At 43.9% G+C, this 20,211-nt stretch overlaps 1 protein-coding gene across 2 annotated transcripts in view; it reads left to right on the top strand.

Annotated features, from left to right (window-relative positions):
* emc2 (ER membrane protein complex subunit 2) overlaps positions 1-19,304 on the top strand; it is an 81,920-nt gene extending 62,616 nt beyond the window's left edge. Inside the window, exons 6-11 of one of the 2 annotated variants that reach the window (XM_060922286.1) lie at positions 2,066-2,151; positions 2,301-2,360; positions 7,078-7,159; positions 7,349-7,459; positions 10,654-10,758; positions 18,678-19,304. In XM_060922286.1, coding sequence (XP_060778269.1) covers positions 2,066-2,151; positions 2,301-2,360; positions 7,078-7,159; positions 7,349-7,459; positions 10,654-10,758; positions 18,678-18,764 — 531 coding nt within the window. In that variant the 3' untranslated portion in view covers positions 18,765-19,304. The remainder of the gene's footprint in view (positions 1-2,065; positions 2,152-2,300; positions 2,361-7,077; positions 7,160-7,348; positions 7,460-10,653; positions 10,759-18,677) is intronic. The other variant, XM_060922287.1, reaches the window with a different exon arrangement.
* The last annotated feature ends 907 nt before the right edge of the window (positions 19,305-20,211 follow it).

The raw sequence follows: 20,211 nt of genomic DNA, 5'->3' as shown, positions 1-20,211 counted from the left end.
AAATATTTATTCAGTTTTAAGAAGACAGCGTCTAAAGAAGCCAGATCCCTCTGAACTGTAAACTCAATGCTATCCCAGAAATCCTTCCTGTAATATGCAAATTTGGCCGCCTCTGATTGGACAGCGCGATGCATCAACAGGCAGAAAGTGTAAAAGTACAAAATGTGTTAAGTGAGCTGAAACAGTAAAGATCAGATTCAATGCAATATTTATCAACGAACAACTTAAAGTTAATATAATAGTGTACTTTATATTATAATCAAGCATGTCAAGCATACCGTCACTGTGTAACCTGTCTCTCTGATTAGAGTTGTAGACTAACTCAAGCAGTAGATCACTTCACTCATGGTTCTCTTGCTAGCCTCGGGACGAAGAGCCACGGTGCTCGGCTTAGGTTTCACTTTGCAGTGGCTGTGTCAAGACGTGTTATGCTTTGCAATAAAAAAACATTGGTACAAAACAAGCCCATTCACTTTTTTATGCTGGTAAGAGAATTACAATGGTTTTTCATGTGACAAAAATGTGCGATTAATCGCGAGTTAACTATGACAATCGCGACATTAATCGCGATTAAATATTTTAATCGCTTGACAGCACTAATATATATATCTCGATGTTGCTGTCCTTGTCGTCGTTCTTCTTGTGAACACGGAACCGATAACTTTGTTTATACTCTTGAATAGCTCTTCTTCATGACGGCAACCGGAAGTGTACCAACACGATGGGGCGTGTAGCTCCACCTGTGGCTCGGGTGCACAATGTACCTCACACAATAGCTCGATTTCCTTGTGTGCATGTAGGATTGGATTTCTCTGGCACCCCTGCTGGGACCCTTAGCTCGATTGCCGACAGTAGCTCGATTTGGATGTGCATGTAAACGCACCGAGTCTCTGCCATTCTGGAAGGAAGGAGGCACATACATGATATGATACAGTGCAGTGGCTCATTTTTTGGTTTGTAAAAATATTTACAGTTCATTAAAGCTAACTTCATGTATTGCCAACATTACCAGGAACCACAGATTTGGTTGTACTAACAACATGTCAGTGTTCCATATAGATCATCTGTTGCTGTCTGTTTTTTGATGGCCTAATTAGGTATTGGGTTTCAGTTTGGGTTTGGGGCACCATATGAACGTCTTTTGAAGTGTGTGCGCGCACTACGTCTCAGCTTGGTGCACTCAGCAGTGCTGGTGGCTGTGCTTGCCTGTGTGATGGATAAGTGGATTTGGAGTGGCAACGGTGTCGGAACAGTTTCAGATTTATGGCTGCTCAGATGTGACTCATGCCCTGCGCAACAGGGTTTGGTCTGCAGTGTAGGAGTGAGGAAGAGCCACTCTATCAAATGCCAGTCCATAAATAACCCATGTGGCAAGACTGCACACTTCGATGGTTAAAGCTGCACTTGTACATATATTTAAAAAAAAAAACACTCCTGGAAAAGTCATAGAAGCATTCGTAATACATTATGACTTAGATTGATGAGGTTTTTATCCGCCAGAAGGTTGCTTCTGAATTAGAAAGGAAAGGAAAGGGGGGGGGGAACCGTGAACGTGATCTGGGGCTGATGTGAGTTAAGCATCGGGAGCTCCTGGGTTCATGCTGGCCTGAGCTTTAGATTAATATATTAATTTCTCTACTTAAACATGATGAGTCACCACTTATCTGGTCTGGCTAAATGTTCACCACTCTTAAGTAGCACGCTCATGATGTCAGAGTCTATGAGCATCTCCAATAAAGTCTTTACAGTCTGTAATCTGGGGCATTGCTGTCATTAATAAAGTACATTGCAAAATGTTTTTTGAAGCTGCAGTGCAGCACTTTTTTTTTTTTCCTTCCCCTGTGTGAATTACAGCTTCACTGAAATGTTTTTTTTTTACCTCTGCGAATAAGATTGATCGGAATGTAGCACAGCCAGGGAGGTGAAAGTGCGCATTCCAGCAGGTCACTAAAGCACTACCCTGATCATTTACACCTCTCCTTGCTTGCGTTCTTGTGCCCTTTTCTCTGTCTGCCAAACACTTGAAGCTTCACAAGGCTAATCCTCTGTTGATGTCTCTCCACAGGCAGCGAGGAAGCGCAAGATCTCCATTCTGCGAGCGCAGGGCAGGAGCACCGAAGCCATCCGGACGCTCAATGAATATCTGGAGCAGTGAGTGTTTTACAAGCGGATTTGGGCCTCCCCTTCCCCTCCACTTTTTAATTAAAAGGGGCTTTGCCTTTTGATTGAGCTGGCCCCTGAGCCCTTCTGTAACCCTGCTTTTGTCTGGCAAAGAACCTAACTGTCACTTTGTCTTGCAGGTTTGTGGGGGACCAGGAAGCATGGCATGAGCTGTCAGAACTCTACATCAACGAACACGAGTAATGACAATCGATCTCTTATCTGTGGCTGGTGTGTTTGGTAGTCATTTTAGCATATGAAAACAAGGCTTATTTCATTGTTGTTTCACACCATTCATAGAGCTCACCAGAGCTGCTAATGAAATTTCGGGAATTGCACTAAACCGTGCCATCCTTCCTCCAAATAATGGTGAAATGCTTTTTGTTTTTGTGTGTATGTTGACCATCTAAACATCACGTATCCTCTGCATAAGCGTTAAGGATTCGCGGTCCGTCTGAGGGAACCCTTCAGTGGATGAGCTCTGTACCCTGATGGGTCGGAGGACAGTCCGAGGGAAATCCAGAGAAATGCCAGTCTCAGTCAGAGGCCTGCATTGAGCTCGAGATCTGTTTGTCACATGGAGTAGGGCTTTAATAGGATTTGCTCCTTAAGCCCTCGTTCATACTCTGAGGATAAAACTCCCCCTCCAGTGATATCTGTGTTGCCAGGGGTTCATGGCTGCCAGGCACAAACATTATAGGAAAATAGTTTTGTTTGTGTCACTTCTCGATCCCTCTTTAATTGTTTTTGGCTTTGTGTGTGTGTGTGTTTGGGTGTGGGAGCGATGGTCACCGTGGTTGGAGGGTGCAGCCTATAGGAATGCAGGAGCCCAGTGAGGGGGCTGTATATTGGCGAGCTCGTGTTTTTGTGTAAAGGCTATATTGCTGTTGTGGCCAGAGGAAATCCATGGGTGAGAGGATTACCATCTCGCTTAGACCAACTTTTCTAATATCGCACCATTCACTCTGACAACCCCCTGTCTACATGTGTGTCAATTTCTCTCTTTTGACCCCTGGTTTTCTTTCTTTTCTTTATTTTAGGTCACAGCCTTTTTTTTTTTTTTTTTTCCCATTCCCCTCCTCTTCCTGCAAGCTGTGCTTTATCACCTTTCTTTTCCACACTGTTGGGAGAGCACGGAGAGATTCCCAGGAGAAGGTGGTGGCACTTGCTCTCCCAGCCAATAAAAACAATACCTGTTGGGGTAAAAGACGAGAACTTAACTCCTGCTGTATCTCTTTAGTGCTTCCCTGCCAACTGAATACATGTAGGCGAGTTTTATGTTCCTTTGGCAGCTTCTATATTAGAAGTCTGAATCTTAGCTTAGCGTTCTTCGATTTATTTCCTAGAAATGAATGTCCCATACAGCAATTAATGCTGAAGGCGTGGCGTCCGCATTTTGATGTATTCCTCAGTGCTACTTGTGTGGTAGCAGGTAGTGGTTCAGGCATGAGCAGTAATTTTTAAAACCATTGATTTGTGCTGTTTTTGCGACTGTACTACTTCACTTCTAACAGGGCTTTAGATTAATAGCATTGTTAGAGCCTGAACTATTTGTATCAGCATGAGGATGCGTGTTTGATGGAAAGGGTAAAGCACTTTTGTACGTCGCTTGGGGTAAGGGCGCCTGCCAAATGCTGTAAATGTAGATTTAAAGTTGATAGAATTAACCCGTTCTAACGAAGCCCATAAGTGCTTGGCATGCTAGTGTTATCATTCGTGTCTTCAACTCATGTACCGTATTTTCTGGACTATAAGCCGCTACTTTTTTCCTAGGTTTTGAACCATGCGGCTTATACAAAGGTGCGGCTATTCTGTGGATTTTTCTTCCACCGCTAGGGGCGCTCTAACCGGAAGTCGAATCAAAAATAAGATAGACGAAAAATCAATGCAAAGAAGAATTAGCAGATCTTTAGCAGATAGAACACGCACGACAAATTACTAACTGGTAATTATTTTCAAATCCAGCGAAGATGATTAAAGTGACTTGTGGTTTCAAACACAGGAGAAATGAAGGTAAATAAATACCGGTTATTTTCTCTTGGTTCTGTTCCGTTTTAATCAGCAAAGTTGCTGCCGTGTTAAAAGGCACTGTTCGGAAAGAATCTGTTCAGGTACATACATGTACATTTACAGTACAAAATCGTTCTGTACATGCAGTAAATATCTAATTTTTCAACATAGATATCTGCGGCTTATAGCCCGGTGCGGCTTGTATATCTTTTTTTTTTTTTTTTTAATAGAGCGGATGCGGCTTATATACAGGTGCGCTCTATAGTCCAGAAAATACGGTAGTATAAAATTGGCATCAACCACTCTGAAGCTCTGGTTGGGTATATTGAGCTCTGTGGCGTGCGCTGATCGCTGCTTCTCCTCCTCCACTCCTCCCTCCCATCCTCCCTCGCGCCACTCTTCTGCAGCCTGGGCCATGGTAGGAGCACATCTGAAAGTCTTTATGGAAAGGAAGTGGTAATTGCAAGCAGCCTGCAACCTTCCGAATGGCCTGTTCCCCACTTCTTTGTTAACCCTCAGTCTCTCTCTCTCTCTCTCTCTGCCCCCTTCTCTGATCTTTGATGTCTCTTAAGCATATTCCATATCATCTGATAGACTGTTCATGTCGTGAGAAGAAGTAATGCCAGTGCGATTTCCACCACAGAACTTTTTTTATTGTTTTTTTTGTTTATTTGTTTGTTTAAATTGAGTACCCCACTCCAAGCCACCAGTAGATTTTGTGGAATATAAGTTTTATACTGCATTAGATTTGTCCAAGAGTAACACTGTACAGTATGACTCTCTCCTATTGGTGGATGTGCCCCCCCGAAATTTTACTTGACCGTTGGATGACTATTGGATAAAATACAAACAATTCAGTCTTTAAATGCTGAGCAAGTAGAAGATTCTCCACAAGATGGGGCTATTATTACCTCGTCTAAGGAGGTTACTGTATGTTTTTGGTGCGGTTTGTCTGTCTGCAAACAGGATTACACAAAACCTAGCAACCTGATTTCTATTAAACGTGGTGGAAGGGTGTAACATGGGCCAAAGAAGAACTCCATTAAATTTTGAAGCAGATCTGTGTCACAAGACAGAGACACAAATTTAGTTTCACTTTCGCTAATGTTGCCAGATCTGGCATTTGGCCTTGGTGGCAGTACGCACTCAACAGTACCATACATCTTAAAATCCAGTAGATGGCAGTAAAGTTCATGAGTGACAAAACATAGCCAGCGTAGGAATAGATGACTGCATATCAATCCACAATCACGGGTACCAGTAATCCTCTGGGATACACACGTAGGATCATAATTCTCATAGTTTTGGAAATATGTCCAGACATATAAAGTGGTTGCGGCTGCAGATTTGCATACCATAGAAGACTCGACTATTGTCCTTGGAGGAGGTCTGCGGTCTTGGAGTGCCCTTCTAGTTGAAATAGCTGTTGGGTAGCTAAGTATTAGGAAAGAAATGACGTAAGTGGAATATTAATTTTATCTGCGGATCTTTGAAACATTTGAGGAATACTGCAGTCAGCTGTTTGGAGACGAGTATGGAAGTGTAATAGTGGTGGTTCGGAGCAGGGACATTTTTGAACCAGCAAAAACCACACACTGATAACTTAATAGAGAACTTGGGCAACTAAAAATAAATGCATTTGTAAATGTTTGTTGTAATTTGTCATATCCTAGATCAAGATTTCTCCATGCATTTTTGCCCTGGAAAGAAAATTATTTCTCTCTCTCTAAAAAAAAAAAAAAAAAAACCAAAAAAACAAACAAACCCTCATGCTAGTTTATACACCATGGTTCTTTGTTTGAAGTTTTAAACTGGTCCAAGAGTTGTGCAAAATTAGCTCTTGATTAATCTGTACAAATATGCTTCTCGATTACTGGTGGGATAATAAAAAGAGAGATAATATAAAATATTATTCTTAAAATGATCAAGACATTTGAAGCAGGCTGAAGTACTTCAGCTAAATAATTTTTTTATGTTGGTTGGTGCACTAATATTTATCATGAAAAGAGCTAAGCTATAGTCTTCTGACCCGTATCTCTCCAGTGCTTGGGTTTGATTGGTATGGTTTGATAAAATGATGTGTACCTGAAAATTTACAAGCGGGATGAAAACTGATCTCATATGGAGTAGCTGTGAACACAGCGGGGGGGGGGGGGGGGGGACGACTCTTGAGGCTCTGGAGCCAGTAACCAGCCCCTTAAAGTGATCTTCAGGTTTTGGACACAGTCTGGCTCTATTTATGTGTTGCGGGTTTGTCATGATGGTCTTTGCGGAGCATCGCTCTGTAAAATGATTTGATTATTTGTGGGCGGGAACAGTTGGAACGTCTGTGAGAATTCCATCGTCCTCTCAGATTGAGCCCACGAAGGGGGAAAGTGTCTGTAAGACATGAAGTGGTTGCAGATTAGCCTGGAGTTCATAGCTCAGCAACTCGCAGAAAGAAGTGATCTCATCTGAAAGTGACACAGTGCGCCTCTGCTCGGCAGTGACCTCAAGACGGAGTATTAAGCCTGGAGGGAAAAGGCAGACAGATTGATACTATGTGCCTAGAAATGTGGTGGATCTCACACTCTCTCTCCTCATCACTTTCCAAGAACATATGAGATGGGGGGGGGGGGGAGAGAACAGGCCAGAATTGCCAGTGCAAATGCAAAGCTACATCCATCATTTCACCATATGGATGTTCGCACACACTTTTCCATCAGTCCTTATAAAGGCTGATAAAAGGAAAACCTTGGGCAGAGCCATTTTCTTGCTGTCAGCAAGTTTAAAACCTCCTCTTCTCCAGCAACCACTAGGCTACAGCAGTGCATTTCTGTGCAATAAGATAAGATGTTTCTGTATACCTTGTTGATTTGCTTGGGGTTTGTTTTGTTTATTGTTTCGTTTGTTTCTGTGCTCTATTAGTTATGCCAAAGCAGCTTTCTGTCTGGAGGAGCTGATGATGACCAACCCACACAATCACCTGTACTGCGAGCAGTATGCAGAGGTACCGTAACCGACAGCTTGTTTTGTCCTTGCGTTTGTCTGTCATCATGTTTGCTTGGCTTTAGTTGAACTGCATTGTATTCTGCTCTTCTCCATTGCACGATGCTCTCTGCACCAGTCCAGCACGAGCTTATGCACTTCAGGTATCATGTTGGTCTTATGAGTGCATCTGTGCTGTTTTCCCTCTTAGGTGAAATACACCCAGGGCGGGCCAGAGAACCTGGAACTGGCCAGGAAGTATTTTGCGCAGGCACTCAAGTTGAACAACAGAAACATGAGGGCCTTGTTTGGCCTCTATATGGTGAGTCATGACTTGCGGCAAAGCAAAAGAAAACACACACTACCTCTTCTCCTCCTGGCACGTTGAGGTTCTGCAGGACGAGCAGGGGGACGTTTTATGCTTCAGACACGACTGGTCAGTGCTGACGCAGACCTTGTTCCTGCCTCGTACCTTAGAAAAGCCACGATCTGCATCATTTCTGAAATGTGTTCCTGCAGACTTTTTGCAGGGCATTTTCATGTTTATGACAAAGATAAATAAACTCCCGGCAATAAAACAATGGAAGAGAGCCGGCCGTGGTCCTGTCCAACGTGGACCAGCTGCTTAGTTTAGGACGTATCTGCGCTGAATAAGCCTTTCATCTGCATATTTATTTAAACAGGAAGTTGTCCATTAACACCAATGCATCATTTGTAAGTAACTCCTGACATAGGAATACAAATAGCCAGCTGGGAGTAGAAGGAAGGCAGAAGGCGTGTGGGGAACAACACACAGGCGTGCACTGTTCTCTTACACGCACGCCTGCACACACACACACACACACACACGGATGACTGTCGCAGGAGTTCAGACATGGCTCAGCCAGTCACACTGCTTTGATGTGCTATCAGCATGTGTCACAGGCATGGAAGGAACAAGGAATAGGCCTCCACTGTTGGCACTCGCTGCACTTTACTCATCCAGCTGGCTTCCATACTGTTATTTTATGTACGTGTTGAGGTACTCTGATTGTCCCAGTGCCCCATGTTGTCTTGGTATGTAGCGTTTTGTACCTAATATTAGTAACGGGCACACAGGAGGATTACATTTCTCCACGGATGGGCATCTTCCTGACAAAATGGCTTGTAATCATGCTTAAACGTGATATTTGAGGTTAACAACTCGTACCACACTGTGCCAGAACCGGAGGAGTATTTGATTAGTGCGCAGTTAACATTTCAGCATTTCCATGGAGAGGACTTTCATGGGCTCCTCTGGGGTTTGTAGTGTGACTAGCTGCAGCAGCATGGGAGTGATATGGGCTTTGTGGTCGTCAAGGAGAGAGCTTTGGGTGGCGCGGAGTGTATGATTCACATTGCACCGCACTAGCCACATGCCGCTTCCCAAACATTTGTGTCCCTGTCAGCCCCATTTATTGGAGAAACGACACTAAAGGACATGCTGCACCAGGGCTTTGAATGCAATCAGCAGAGAAACGCTCATTTTTTCCTCTCTCTAAAGACAAGCACACTGAGGCATCTGAGAATCTGTGGTTGGTAGAAGAGAGCAACTGGACTTGCTTGAAAAGTCTTGAAGACGTTTCGCCTCTCATCCGAAAGGCATCCTCAGTTCTGCCTGTCTAATAGGGAGTATCCAGTATTTATCCTCTCATGGATCATCATAGAATCCGAATCAGAATGCTGATGGCTGCGTTGTAGGTGGCCGATGACCCCACCTCTGTTCAGCGATGGTCGTTCCAGGTTGACAAAAATGTTTTTTGGAAGTCCTCTCATACTCCCGCACCAGTCGAAGGGATCTCATCCCAAAGTGCGTAGAAACACATCTGTGAAGATACTCAGTCATCCAGGTACATAGTAATCTGTGGTTGGTAGAAGAGAGCAACTGGACTTGCTTGAAAAGTCTTGAAGATGTTTCGCCTCTCATCCGAAAGGCATCCTCAGTTCTGTCTGTCTAATGGCCCTTTTCCACTACCCTTTTTCAGCTCACTTCAGCTCGCTTCAGCCCGACACGGCTCGCGTTTCGACTATCTAAAAACAGCACGACTCAGCTCGCTTCAGCCCTGCTTAGCCCCCAAAACTCGCACCGTTTTGGAGTGGGGCTGAAGCGAGCCAAACCGAGCTGAGTGAGGCTGGGGGCGTGAGCAGACACTCCCCTGTGCACTGATTGGTGAGGAGGAGTGTCCTCACACGCCCACACACGCCCCGCGAGCACGCTGGGATCTGTAAACACCGTAAACCCGGAAGAAGGAGAATTACGAATTATGAAGCCTTATGCGCCTCGCCTCATCTATACGCTCTTGCCAGTATCTGTTGGTGTTGTCGGTGACAACAAGCCACAGCACCAAGACCAGCAACACTAACGACTCCATGTTTATTGTTTACTCTCCGGGTCGTGAGACTACCGCTTAAAAGCTCACTGATGTCACTGTTTGCGCCGCCTAACGACATCACGTGACGTCCACCCACTTTCGCTAACTCCACCCAATGTGTCCACCCACTTCCAGCCAGCACGGTTCAGCGCGGTTGTAGTCGAAATGCAACTCCAACAGCCCCGCTCAGCCCGACTCAGCACGGCACGGCTCAGCCGCGTTGGTAGTGGAAAAGCGGCATAATAGGGAGTATCCAGTATTTATCCTCTCATGGATCATTATAGAATCCGAATCAGAATGCTGATGGCTGCATTGTACAGTAGGTGGCTGATAAAAGATGTCATAGACACCCACCTCTGTTCAATGATGGTCGTTCCAGGTTGACAAAAATGAACGATCCTCTCTGGCCAAGATGTCTGCCAGTTTTCTGGAAGTCCTCTCATAGGGATCTCATCCCAAAGTGCGTAGAAACATATCTGTGAAGATACTCAGTCATCCAGGTACATAGTAATCTGTGGTTGGTAGAAGAGAGCAACTGGACTTGCTTGAAAAGTCTTGAAGATGTTTCGCCTCTCATCTGAAAGGCATCCTCAGTTCTGTCTGTCTAATAGGGAGTATGAGAGGACTTCCAGAAAACTGGCAGACATCTTAGCCAGAGAGGATCGTTCATTTTTGTCAACCTGGAACGACCATCACTGAACAGAGGTGGGGTCATCGGCCACCTACAACGCAGCCATCAGCATTCTGATTCGGATTCTATGATGATCCATGAGAGGATAAGTACTGGATACTCCCTATTAGACAGACAGAGAACTGAGGATGCCTTTCGGATGAGAGGCGAAACGTCAAGACTTTTTTCAAGCAAGTCCAGTTGCTCTCTTCTACCAACCACAGATTACTATGTACCTGGATGACTGAGTATCTTCACAGATATGAGGCATCTGAGCTTTTTACCTTCCGTGATTTGAAGCTTGTTTAATCGGAGAAGCTTGTTTCTCGTTCTCTCTTGATACATGCATGCATTCATTCTTCATATTTATTGTGGATTTTTTTTTTCCCCTTATCATAGGGGATTCCCCCCCTTTTTTTTTTTTCTAATTTGCACTTTATCTTTCTCACTTTCTAGTCAGCAAGTCACATAGCCAGTAGCCCTAAAGTGAGCGCAAAAGTAAAAAAGGACAATGTGAAGTATGCTGCCTGGGCTGCCTCTCAGATCAACAGAGCCTATCAGGTGAGACACATCCAGCTGCCGTTCTCTCTCCGCTCTGCCTACACACTGGATCCACTCTCAGTACTCTTGCCCAAGCCGGGCTCAGCTAATGTGTTGACTTAAGCCCACATGGCCCAGCATTTTGCTACACAGCTGTTCTATGTTTGTTAAAGCACTGCTATCGATTCCCCCTCAGCATGAATCATACCAGCTTGTGCCAAATTCTGGTGTCAGGGCCCGGTGAGAGGAAAATATGCACCACTAACATCAGTAAATGACAGAGGGGAGTAAGGATACTGCGAAAGGAAAAACTGAAGTGCTGCTCAGATGGTATCACTAAAATGGTTTATGCTGTTTCTCTAGCTCACGAAGCATAAATGTATATTTAATAGTAACTGCCATCAGGGCAACGTACATGACTTGATGTAAACATCGATGATTTAAATGCGTAATAAAGAGGTTCTTGTTCAGCCCACACACACTTGGTATACCGGTACCTCCTGTGTCAAGAGGACTCCTGTTAAAAATCCCCATGCCCCATTTTCATCCTGTTAGTGGAAGGTTCAGCATTGTATTAGAGTCCCGTCAGTGATGTCTGACCAAGAGATGATTAGACACTGTAAATGAAGGACATTTAAGAATGTGGGGTTATGTGATGAATAACAGCCATTTACTTTTACACTGACGTGGATCAGCCTAGTTTTTCTGTGCTCCCGAATCTCATTCCTCTCTTCCAATCGGTCTTTCCCTGTCCCAAAAGTATTATCAATCTCATGATGCATGTTACAGTGTCAGTGGTTGGCAGGTAGAATTTCCTTACTAAAAATAACTGATATCAATCTTACTGTTTTCATTTCTCCACTCTCTGGATCAGTGCTTTGTCAGTTGGAAGCATTTATTTGAAGCTGATAGGAAACCTGGATTTAAAGGAAAGGGCACTGGTTTAGGATGACGCCGTTTTTGCGTTAAAAAGCCTCGTCAGGGTTGGGGGGAAATTCTTGTGTTAAATTCTTTGCCTGCTCTGAGATGAGTTAAACTCTACTCCCCTGGCCAACATGAACTTTGGCTCACACAGAGCAATTTCACAGTAAAGTGTGTGGATTTTTTTTTTTTAAATATATAAATGCTGGGGCGGCACAGTGGTGTAGTGGTTAGCGCTGTCGCCTCACAACAAGAAGGTCCGGGTTCGAGCCCTGTGGCCGGCGAGGGCCTTTCTGTGTGGAGTTTGCATGTTCTCCCCGTGTCCGCGTGGGTTTCCTCCGGGTGCTCCGGTTTCCCCCACATTCCAAAGACATGCAGGTTAGGTTAACTGGTGACTCTAAGGTGGTGTTTACATTAGACCGTATCCGTCTCGTTTTCGTCGCGGATGCACTGTCCGTTCACATTAAAACGCCGGGAAACGACTCCACAGGCGGAACAACTTGAATCCGCCAGGGCCCACGTATTCAACCCATTACGTATCTGATCCGGTGCTGTGTAAACATTGAGGAACGAGGATACGCTGTGCTGAGCTCTAGCTGACGTCGTCATTGGACAACGTCACTGTGACAGCCACCTTCCTGATTCGCTGGCGTTGGTCATGCCACGTTGGTCATGTGACGCGACTGCTGAAAAACGGCGTGGACTTTCACTTCCTGCTATTTGTCCCGAATCACTGCTCGTGTGCTTCACTCGCGCACTCTGTGAGCTGCGCAGGGCCGGAGTGCGCACCCTCCAGAGGGCACTCGCTGTTCAGGGCGGAGTGATTTGGAGCGCAGGATGCCTGCGGAGCCGAGCGTATCCGTGTATTGGCGTTGCTGTGTGCACGCGAATCGTGTATTGGCGTTGCTGTGTGCACGCGAATCGTTTTAAAAACGTTAATCTGATGATCCGCTGATACGGTCTAATGTAAACCCCACCTAAATTGACCGTAGGTGTGAATGTGAGTGTGAATGGTTGTCTGTGTCTATGTGTCAGCCCTGTGATGACCTGGCGACTTGTCCAGGGTGTACCCCGCCTTTCGCCCGTAGTCACCTGGGATAGGCTCCAGCTTGCCTGCGACCCTGTAGAAGGATAAAGCGGCTAGAGATGATGAGATGAGAGGAGATATAAATGCTGAGCATATTAAAAGCTAGTGTGCCCCAGGCACTGATGTTGGTGGTGAAGGGTAAGAAGCACACTGCTTCCCTGTTAGACTTACCTACATTACCTCAGATGAATTAGGCGAGGTCTGAAACGCAGGATGCGATTGCGCCACCTTTCTAAAGAATTCGCTTGCCGGGGCATGCTGCTTGCAGTTTACACTCGAGTGCGTTTTCCATGCTGTTTTGCAGTCCGAGAGCCTGTGCACTCTTTTGAAGAGAAGGTTTGTCCGTCGTGCTTTGATGTCTCTTTGAAAACGAAGTTAAATGACATTAAGTAGTGTCTGTCAGCTTGATGGATGTTTTAAGGTGTGGCAATGTCGAGAGGTTTACAGGGCCGCCTACCTGGTGCTTAACCTGCCTTTATGTGATGGGAGAGTCGAAGCAGTACGTCACCAAAATGACATGTTACCACAGTTGTTAGGAGGTCAGTGAAAATTGTCGTGACAAGGCTGCTTCTGTGATTCCAGTACTTTTAAATGACTCTGCTCTTCTCTCAGTTCAATAATGTGTTCCCCGGGCTATAAGGGACGAGTATTGCCTGGATATTATTGCGTCACACTTCAGTGAGCTTTCCATGACTAAGGGCTATAAAGCATTTAACTGTGGAAGGCAGCATATTCCATGTCATAACATTTTTTTGCAATACTTTATTTGTACTTTAAAAGACTTCAGTGCAATAAATGGTGGCTATTATTAACTTCTCACGTTTCTGTCATGCTGACGGCGTCTTATTTGGAAGTGAAATGCAGCTTTAGAGTCTTTTTTCACCCAGAGCATATGAAGCAATGGGATATGGCCCAGAGATAGATATGTTCATTCAAACTGGATCGATGTACTTAATTTTCATTTATGATTAACAATACCCTCGTTCTAACCAGTTCTAACAAAAATATGTTGAGATTTAAAGATCTCATAAAAATGTTTTCTTTATATACGTAGCACCTTTCTCAAGCTTAAAGTGCATATCATGGGTAAATTCAGGAGCAAGGTCAATGCATTTCTTCTATTTTATATTAAACTTTGGTCAAATATCTGTCGCATTTTGTGCAATTTTTTTTACCTTGCACAATACTAGAAAAATCCAGTTGAAATCAAGCCATTTGAGGCGAATTGGTCCGCCTCTGAAAAAACTCGGCATTTGGATTTCCCGGCAAACACTGATTTTCGTGACGTCGCGTGCGGGACGCCTCCCTCTGAATCCTACGTCAGCGCTGGTTTGTTTATGAGAAAACGACCTGGTGGTTTTCTGCAAATTTCTTCAACGTTATCACGTAATTATTAAAATGGTTAACAGATGTATCGTAGAAGGGTGTAGCAACACCAATCTTGATGGGATTAGTACTCATCGTTTTCCAAAAGACCGGACAATGAGAGAGAAATGGGAGCGCTTCGTGCGAGGCACCTGGAAGCCGAGGACCAAAGCAGAGCCGAGAAAAAGACCAAGAAAATCGTTGATTCACAAGTTGACTGTTGCCAGGGTAAGAAATGAGAGAGACTATCCTCTAAATTAGGTGTTCCTGTGTTTGTGTGGTACACGGATAATGTTATTTATTGACACACACAAAAGTAAACAACACGAAAGCACTGAGCGATAATACACTTCACATGTATCAAGGGATCTGCGTGTCAGGGCTTGAGATCTTGGGACCTGTCAAACACATTAAATGTATATACAACCCTGCTTAGCCGATTCTGTGTGTGTAGCTTATGAAATCTTTCTCCTACAGTAGCCAGTACTCTTCTAAATGAAGAAATATATCAATACATAATAGTAATTAGAAAAAATATGATAGATGAGCATTGATGCATGAATCCGTGGGTTTAGAAGCTCAGGTGACAATTCCATATTTCAATGCAAAATCGCTAGCTGCTAAACTTGGTCTACACAGGCTGTGCACTGAACCCATGCAAGCTCTCGCAGCCTGCTGGCGCTTCCGCACGTGATGTCATGAATCTGGCTCCAGACTCCCTTGGGATTTTTCCAGATGCGTTTTGTTATTTTATTTTTTTCTGCTGTAGACAGATGGCCTTGTGCAAAATTACCCTTCTGGATGAGTGTGTAAAGGGACATACTTTCATATAAAACTAGATAAAACTCGACGCCAACGGCGTCGATGGGGATGCCTCCACCTGGTAGACTACACGCCTTAAGTTGTGATTTGGGGGGTGGACATTTGACCTCACAGTAATCTTGACCTGGTGAAATTACTTGTATTAGCCTTGGAGACCTTGTGTTCGCAAGGTTTTCGGACAGACATTTGACCTCAGAGTGACCTTGACCTTAGACCTTTTGATCTCAAAATCTAATCAGTTCATGTTTGTCCCAAAGTGCACAAATGGTGAAAGTTTGGTGAAATTCTTTTCATTAGCCTTTGAGATCGCGTTCACAAGGTTTCAGGACAGACGGACAACCTGAAAACATAATGCCTCCTGCACCTTACTGTGGCAGAGGCATAAAAACACGAAATTGGTCCAGGATATGCACTTTAAGGTCATATTACAGAATCTATGACAGAAATCAGAAATAAGAGTTATGGCAAAATAAATAGAACAAAATAATCAGGACATGACTCTGAGATGAAGCATATTTGAATCCGAATTTATACAAGTGATATAATAAGTAAAATATAATAGGATTAAAAAAGAACAAATAACCATAATCAAAATGACACAGAATGGATGGAAAGCATGTCGGAACAAAATAAAAGGATGTAGGATACCTAAGCAGGAGAAAGGGCGACATCATACACATCTGCATGGGGATTGAAGAGATGTGCTTCTCGTTTGGTTTTAAAATCTGAAATAGAAAAGAGATCAGTGAGAATTTGAAGAAGTGAATTCCAAATATTAGGAGCGAGGGGTGTTACGGTTTGAAATTCAGGGTTATTACGGTATTAATCAACATAAATAAATAAAGCAAGCATAGGCTGGTGGTGAAAAATAAATAAAAATCCAAAAGTCTGCTTGCACATCCATGTATATAGATGACTTGCAACCACATGATCAAAATGCGTTACGTCATGAGCGTCCGCCATGATGGTGGATATACAAAGCAACTAGGATGGCAGCCGCTGAAAGCGTGTCTGTAAACAATGCTGAACTTTCTCAGTATTATCACGATTTGAATGGTCGAGCAAAGATCCGGTACAAATTGAAGATAGATATGTGGTTTTGACCCATATTATTTAAAAAAAGTCAGACTTTTCTGAAGATGAGACGCTTCTACCGACCATCGAGTACCCAGATATCGCGTTCTATCTGGTTTGGCTGCCGGAGAATCAAGTCCGACCTTGGACAAAACATAGCCCATGTTCTGATTGGGTGCCCAGTCTGGATTGTTTCTATCATATAATTTTGCTAGTGCTCCTAGAAGCGAAATGATAATACACGGGTTAAAATTATAGCAATGACTGCGTGAACCATGACAAGAGAACACTCCTTTTATAGCAAAATTCTAGCAACACGCGATAAAATTCTTCCATGATATTATCGAGAAAGCTTTTGAATCTCACCGGAGATAAAATGATTACTGCAAACATGAGCTGTTTTGGTTTTAGCGTCTGTTAAATCAGCCCTGCCGATGTTGTTCAGCCATGCTCATCTCTTCTCCGTACTAAGCCTCAGAGTTTCCTCGCACTCTTTCCGAATCACGGACGGAATTCTAAAAAATTGGAACGTGCCACGGTCACGAGTACTGTTGTGACCACAACCCTATACAGCACAAAGATATGGCATAGCTAAAAGAACGCTTAAAGCGGTGGAAAAACAAAGAGAGTTGCGCACGCGTGACTGTGTTTTGTGTGGAATGTCACTTGACCCCGCATTTGTATATCCACCAACATGGCCGACATCCGGGTTTCTATTTTGCTTTGATGTCACTTGCAAGACAAGGATACAGCCCCCTCAGAAAGTATTGGAACAGCAAAGCCAATACTTTTTATTTTTGCTATACACATTTGTGCTTGAGATCAAAACATGACTATGAGACAATAGATCAGAATTTCAGCTATTTCCTGATGTATACATCTAGATGTGTTGCACAACATAGAACATGGTACATTTTGTTCAAACTCACCTGTTTTTCAAATGATCAAATATATTGGAACAAGCGACTGACAGGTATTTCTTGCTGTGCAGGCATGCTTTGTTAAAAAGGATGATAATCCTTACCCTGAACACTTCATCACATCTCTGACACATCTTTTTAAATATTGTCTATATTTTATTGCTCTGCATTTTAAACTGTACTAATACTTGGTTTCAGTGGGAGATGATAAAAAAGAACGCTTCTTGTTGCTTTACACGAAAGGAGAAAGCTCAGGACACCTTTTCCCGCAGGATATAATGGAATTGTTAGCAGCATGCCAGTTTGGGTGGGATATATATATATAAAATCTATTACTTGAGGTTATTTCTACCGGACATTTTATAGATTGTGTATTATACAGTGTAATCTTTCAAGACGTGCAAGCACAGTCCATAAAAAATTACCGAAATAACTGATATCGACAGGACTAAAATCCCAGAGACACTCTGGTAATAATTATATTACCCCAGCTCCCCATGTAAAACTGGTCCAATCTAAATAGGACCTGGGAGCCATGACACTGTAACAACCCTATTGAGAGCGAAAATCATCTTTTATAGTTGTGTTAAGGCTTAGCGTGTTTGAATACTTGCATTCGGACAGTAAGTAAGACTCTAGACTTTAAGACGCTCACGTGTCAGAGAAAGCAGCAATATGTCTCTGTTACATATCAGCCTATTTATCCAGCAAGGTTCCCAGTGAGGCAGTACCATTTTTCATAGTGTGTTTGTGCGATGAGGGAAGGTGGGGAGGAGTAGTGTTTCTCTATTCCTCTGGGGCTAATGAGTTATCAGTGAGAACGCAGAGAAATGTGTGTGTCCGTCCAGAAACAGCACTGCGCTGTGCTCAGCCATGCTCTGTCTGTTTTCTAGCGCTGTTTACCCAGTGAGTTCACTCTAACTACATGCTCCTCTCCTTGGCTAGTGCCAGTGCACCCACAGCTGTAACACACACACGCACGCACGCACCTCTCCATTGGAGAGAGCGCTGAGCTAAGCGATGGGCATATGTCCTCTATTTCTCTGTATGCTTCTCAGAAAGCCTAATGAGGAGAAACTGAGTGCAGGGCCTTTGGCCTAATTTATTTGGGTCCATAGTATGGCTGGGTGGAGGGATGTGGAAGGTTGTGGCGTGGCTGAAGTGGTCAATTTTGTCCTTTTTTTAATAGAGCAGAGGAGTGCTTAGGGTTTCTTGGGATGAGTCATACTGGATGGAGAAATTGTGTATGTGAGAGGTGGCATGTTTGGGCAAATAACCATAGACCAGTAAGCGCCTGAGTCATTAAGATTTGTTCCCTCCATACATTGTTCACTACGGAGGGCAAAAGAAGAGAGAAACGATGACCTCTGAGACTCAATTAGCAACTCAATTAGGCCACGTCAGAGCAGAATCCACAGGGGTCAGAGAGCTGGCACTAAACTTGTGGAGCTGTTCCATTCTTTATTGCAAGTTTATGGCTTCAGTTAAGTGAATTCATTTTACACATTATTCATCCTTTGAAACTTGGATGCGGTACGTGCAGTGAGATATGGAATGTTTTTAAATACTTGTCATTTAACATAACCTATTTGTAAGGTGATCTCTGTTTCCTCTTGAATTGACTGAACCACAAGGTTTGTGTTAAACCATGATCTGTAGAGAACCATTATGAATTCGGCAATGTCCTTGCCTCAACCTTTTATTCTCTTTCAATCCCCTCCCCCTCTCTCCCCTTCTCCTCTGTCTCTCAGCTCGCTGGCCGTGGGAAGAAGGAGAACAAATGCTCGATGAAGGCGGTAGAGGAGATGTTGGAGTCCATGCAGATCACCATGTCCTAAGCCTCAACTCTCTCTTCCTTAGCCTCAATCACCACAACAGCATGGCAGCTCTCCCTGCACACTGCAGCCCAGCACCACCCACAAAGCGGACCGGACCACCCCGACCGCCCCGCCATATTCTCCCGCTCTGTTGTGATTCGCCCCCTCCCCTCCCTCTTCCAGTCCTTACTTGTCCAGCAGTCCAGCCTTCAAGGACCCCCAGTCATTCCACATGTTAATTTTATTATAAATCTGTCGGGATTAAAACAGCGTATCAAGGGCTGAAAGGTCAGGAACATACACAGGTGTATATAGGCAGTATGCAGATACATGAGCAATGCCTGGCTGGGCTAATCGTGTTTTTGACAGTACATGTAGATGATTAATACAAGATCAGGTGTGCTAATGTGAATAGGCAGTGAATGAATGATATTTATAGGAAGGTCAGGTGTGGCTTAGTCTGAAAACGAGTACGTGTTCTGTTGTTTTTCATGACTTTTGTCCATTTTGGTCACCTGTCCTTCTAATTAAAGAATTTCACTATTTGAACAACATCCATAAGCTTCAGTATCTCAGTGATTTAGTTCCGTGTAAGCTGTGACTGGTGAAGCGTGCATCACCCCTTTCATTTCTTGACCTCTCCCTTTTTGAAGGTTGCTTGGCACGTCCTTTTGATTTGTCCAGCTGCTCCTCGCGTGGCATATCATCATCTTTCCACATGATGAGAGAACAGCAGTTAAGTCTGAACACGGTGTTCCCTGTTCTAACCAACTTTTCAGATCAGACCACCCTCAGACCACTGTGGTGATAATGGTAATAAAGGGAATAATAATGACCATTACTATGTTCATGTAATCCACTCTCAGCTAACTGTTTCTAGATCGGCAAAATGGCTAAGGCTGTGCTGTAACCCACAGGCACTATGGAGGCATCTGCTGGCACACTTAACTTAGCTCTCACTAAGAAACAAGGTCAGGCTGATGCACAGCTAGCTCTACAGACTGATCATCCAGCTGGAACTTCTGGAAATCCGGAAGCACTGCCACTAATTAAACCATGGACATATCCAGTACATAAAACTGAGAACTTTCTCTCCTAAGAGGCCGAGAATGAGCAGCGCTGTGAAAAGCAGCTCTGGTTTCCGACCACGCTGGGTTGGTTTGTAATTGCTGAATCGCATTGGGGCTAAATGAGGGTCTTATTTTCTCACTCACCCATGCAAGGTCAGCTGTTAATTCCATCTCTCTTGTTTATTAAGTCACAGCACTTGTCTCATAATTTTACATCCAGTCTGGTGGAAAAGTTGAGCGTTGACTTTATGGCTTCTCATTTTTTGTCACGCAGCAAGCCAGAGTTGTTGTAAAGGGGTCGAGAGCCCAAAGTAGCAGCGGTGAAACCCATATACACGTCAGTTTTAATACTTTGGTCAGTGGATGTGTCTGCGTTTAACTCCACATTCCATCCTACC

The sequence above is a fragment of the Neoarius graeffei genome, chromosome 5, assembly GCF_027579695.1.
Source record: "Neoarius graeffei isolate fNeoGra1 chromosome 5, fNeoGra1.pri, whole genome shotgun sequence".
NCBI lineage: Eukaryota > Metazoa > Chordata > Actinopteri > Siluriformes > Ariidae > Neoarius > Neoarius graeffei.
Note: the sequence above shows the minus strand (reverse complement) of the source record. Positions and strands in the feature narration are given on the sequence as shown.